Raw genomic sequence first — 1,733 nt, forward strand, 5'->3', positions numbered from 1 at the left:
GTGACATCTGATCTGTCTCCACGTTTGGCCACGCTCTGGGGGGGCTCTGGGGCAGTGAGCCACACCTGTGGGGATGGCCAGGCACCGCAGAGGACACCTGAGTAACCGAAGAGACTGTGCCGAGCCACAGTGCCTCTGCCCACGGCGGGGTGTCGCGCAGAGGCCGCAGGGGGCCAGCCGCTCGGCCAGGAGCCCCCAGCCGCAGCCCCGCCCCCCAGCCCCCCACCGCGCCGCAGCCTGTCCTGGCGCCCTCGTCCTCACTCGCTGTGGGGCGCCACTTCTGGAGGTGCCCAAGGCCCTCCCCGGCGATGACCAAAGGGAAGGTCAGACAGCGGGGGAGGCGGGTCAGGCGCCAACAGCGACTCGCCCCACTGGTCACCCCGTAAGGCAGCACGGCCCTTGGCCACGCAGACCCACGCCCCGCGGCCGGCAGATGGGCGTCCAGGCCGCCGAGCAAGCCAGGCCGGGCGCTGGGCCTCAGGTGACCAAGACGCAGCTTGGCCCGAAATGTCCCCAGTGCCACTCGCGAGGCTCCGGGCCCGCCTCGGCTCTAGCGCACTGTGGATGCCACGTCCAGCGGTGGGGGCATCCAGTGGCGAGGGAGCCCGGCAGGCCGCCTGGGAGGCCCTGATGTCCGGCGGGGGGTGGCAGGAGCCACGCGGGTAACCCCTTCCTGAGCCGGGGCTGCTGAGGGCGGAGGACCGGACGTGGGCAGCTGCACCTGAGGCGCTGTGGCCTCCTGACCTGTCCCAGGAGCCTCCCCTTGGAGGACGCGGCCCCGGAGGGCCCGGCAGGCCCGCCCGGCCTGAACCAGGCAGGCGGGACGCGTCCGTGCGTGGGGACACACCAGCCGCATGGGCCGGCCGGGCTCTGTCCACGCCGCAGCAAATGCCGCTCTCTGGCCGAGCGTCCTGCGCGAGGCCGTGGGGCGCAGGGCACAGGCCACCGCCCTCCTGCGACGGGGCAGAACTGCCCCGGCTGGCCTGCAGCCAGGTCCGGCCCCAGGGGAGCCCCAGGTGCCGGCGAGGGTGTCCCAGCGCCGTCCAGGGCCGCGAGCCTGCCGCGCAACCTCAGGCCCAGCCCCGCTGCTGCCCGGCCGCCCCGCAGCGCCCCCGGCCCCACTGCCCCTGGCTGCCCTGGAGGTCCCAGGCACCGCGCACCCCGGAGGTCCTGGGGGTCCTCCCTGCAGCTGGGAGAGGCCAGAGACCCCGCTCCTCACCCAAGGTCACCGGGACCTCAGTGACAGCCCCGCCGACTGGGTCTTCTTCCCGCCCCGCGGAGCCCCCCACGCTGCCACGGGGCGACAGAGGCACAGACCCACGCCGGGGCGGCCCCCCACGGCCGAATGCGAGTCTCCTGCCGGCGGCGGGGCTCACCGGGTGCGCAGCGCCTGCCAGGCGGCGTCGATGTCCGCGTACAGGTTCTTCTCCGAGGGCCGGCCCGAGCTGACGCCGTAGCCCGAGTAGTCGTAGGAGAAGATGTTGCAGTTGATGCGGGAGCCCAGGCCCAGGTAGAAGCTGCACATCTGGCCCAGGTCCACGGCGTTGCCGTGCGAGAAGAGCAGCGTGTAGCGGCCGGCGGGCGCGCAGCGCACGAACATGCAGCCCAGCCGGTTGTCTCGGGCCGTGCGCGAGAAGAAGACCTCGACGGCGTCCAGCTCGCGCTGCGAGTACTGCCAGTCGGCGCGCTCGCTCAGGTGCAGGCTGCACGCGCCGCCGCCCGGGCCGGCGCCC

At 73.9% G+C, this 1,733-nt stretch overlaps 1 protein-coding gene across 1 annotated transcript in view; it reads right to left on the minus strand.

The window, feature by feature from the left end:
- Positions 1–1,732, minus strand: part of LOC101623981 (alpha/beta hydrolase domain-containing protein 17C) — a gene marked incomplete at its 5' end in the record, with an annotated part of 4,369 nt that extends 2,637 nt beyond the window's left edge. The window contains one exon of the mRNA XM_012732702.1: positions 1,377–1,732. Coding sequence (XP_012588156.1) covers positions 1,377–1,732 — 356 coding nt within the window. The remainder of the gene's footprint in view (positions 1–1,376) is intronic.
- Between the last annotated feature and the right edge of the window lies 1 nt (position 1,733).

Source organism: Condylura cristata, unplaced genomic scaffold, assembly GCF_000260355.1.
Source record: "Condylura cristata isolate star-nosed mole 26May11 unplaced genomic scaffold, ConCri1.0 scaffold00035, whole genome shotgun sequence".
Classification (NCBI taxonomy): domain Eukaryota; kingdom Metazoa; phylum Chordata; class Mammalia; order Eulipotyphla; family Talpidae; genus Condylura; species Condylura cristata.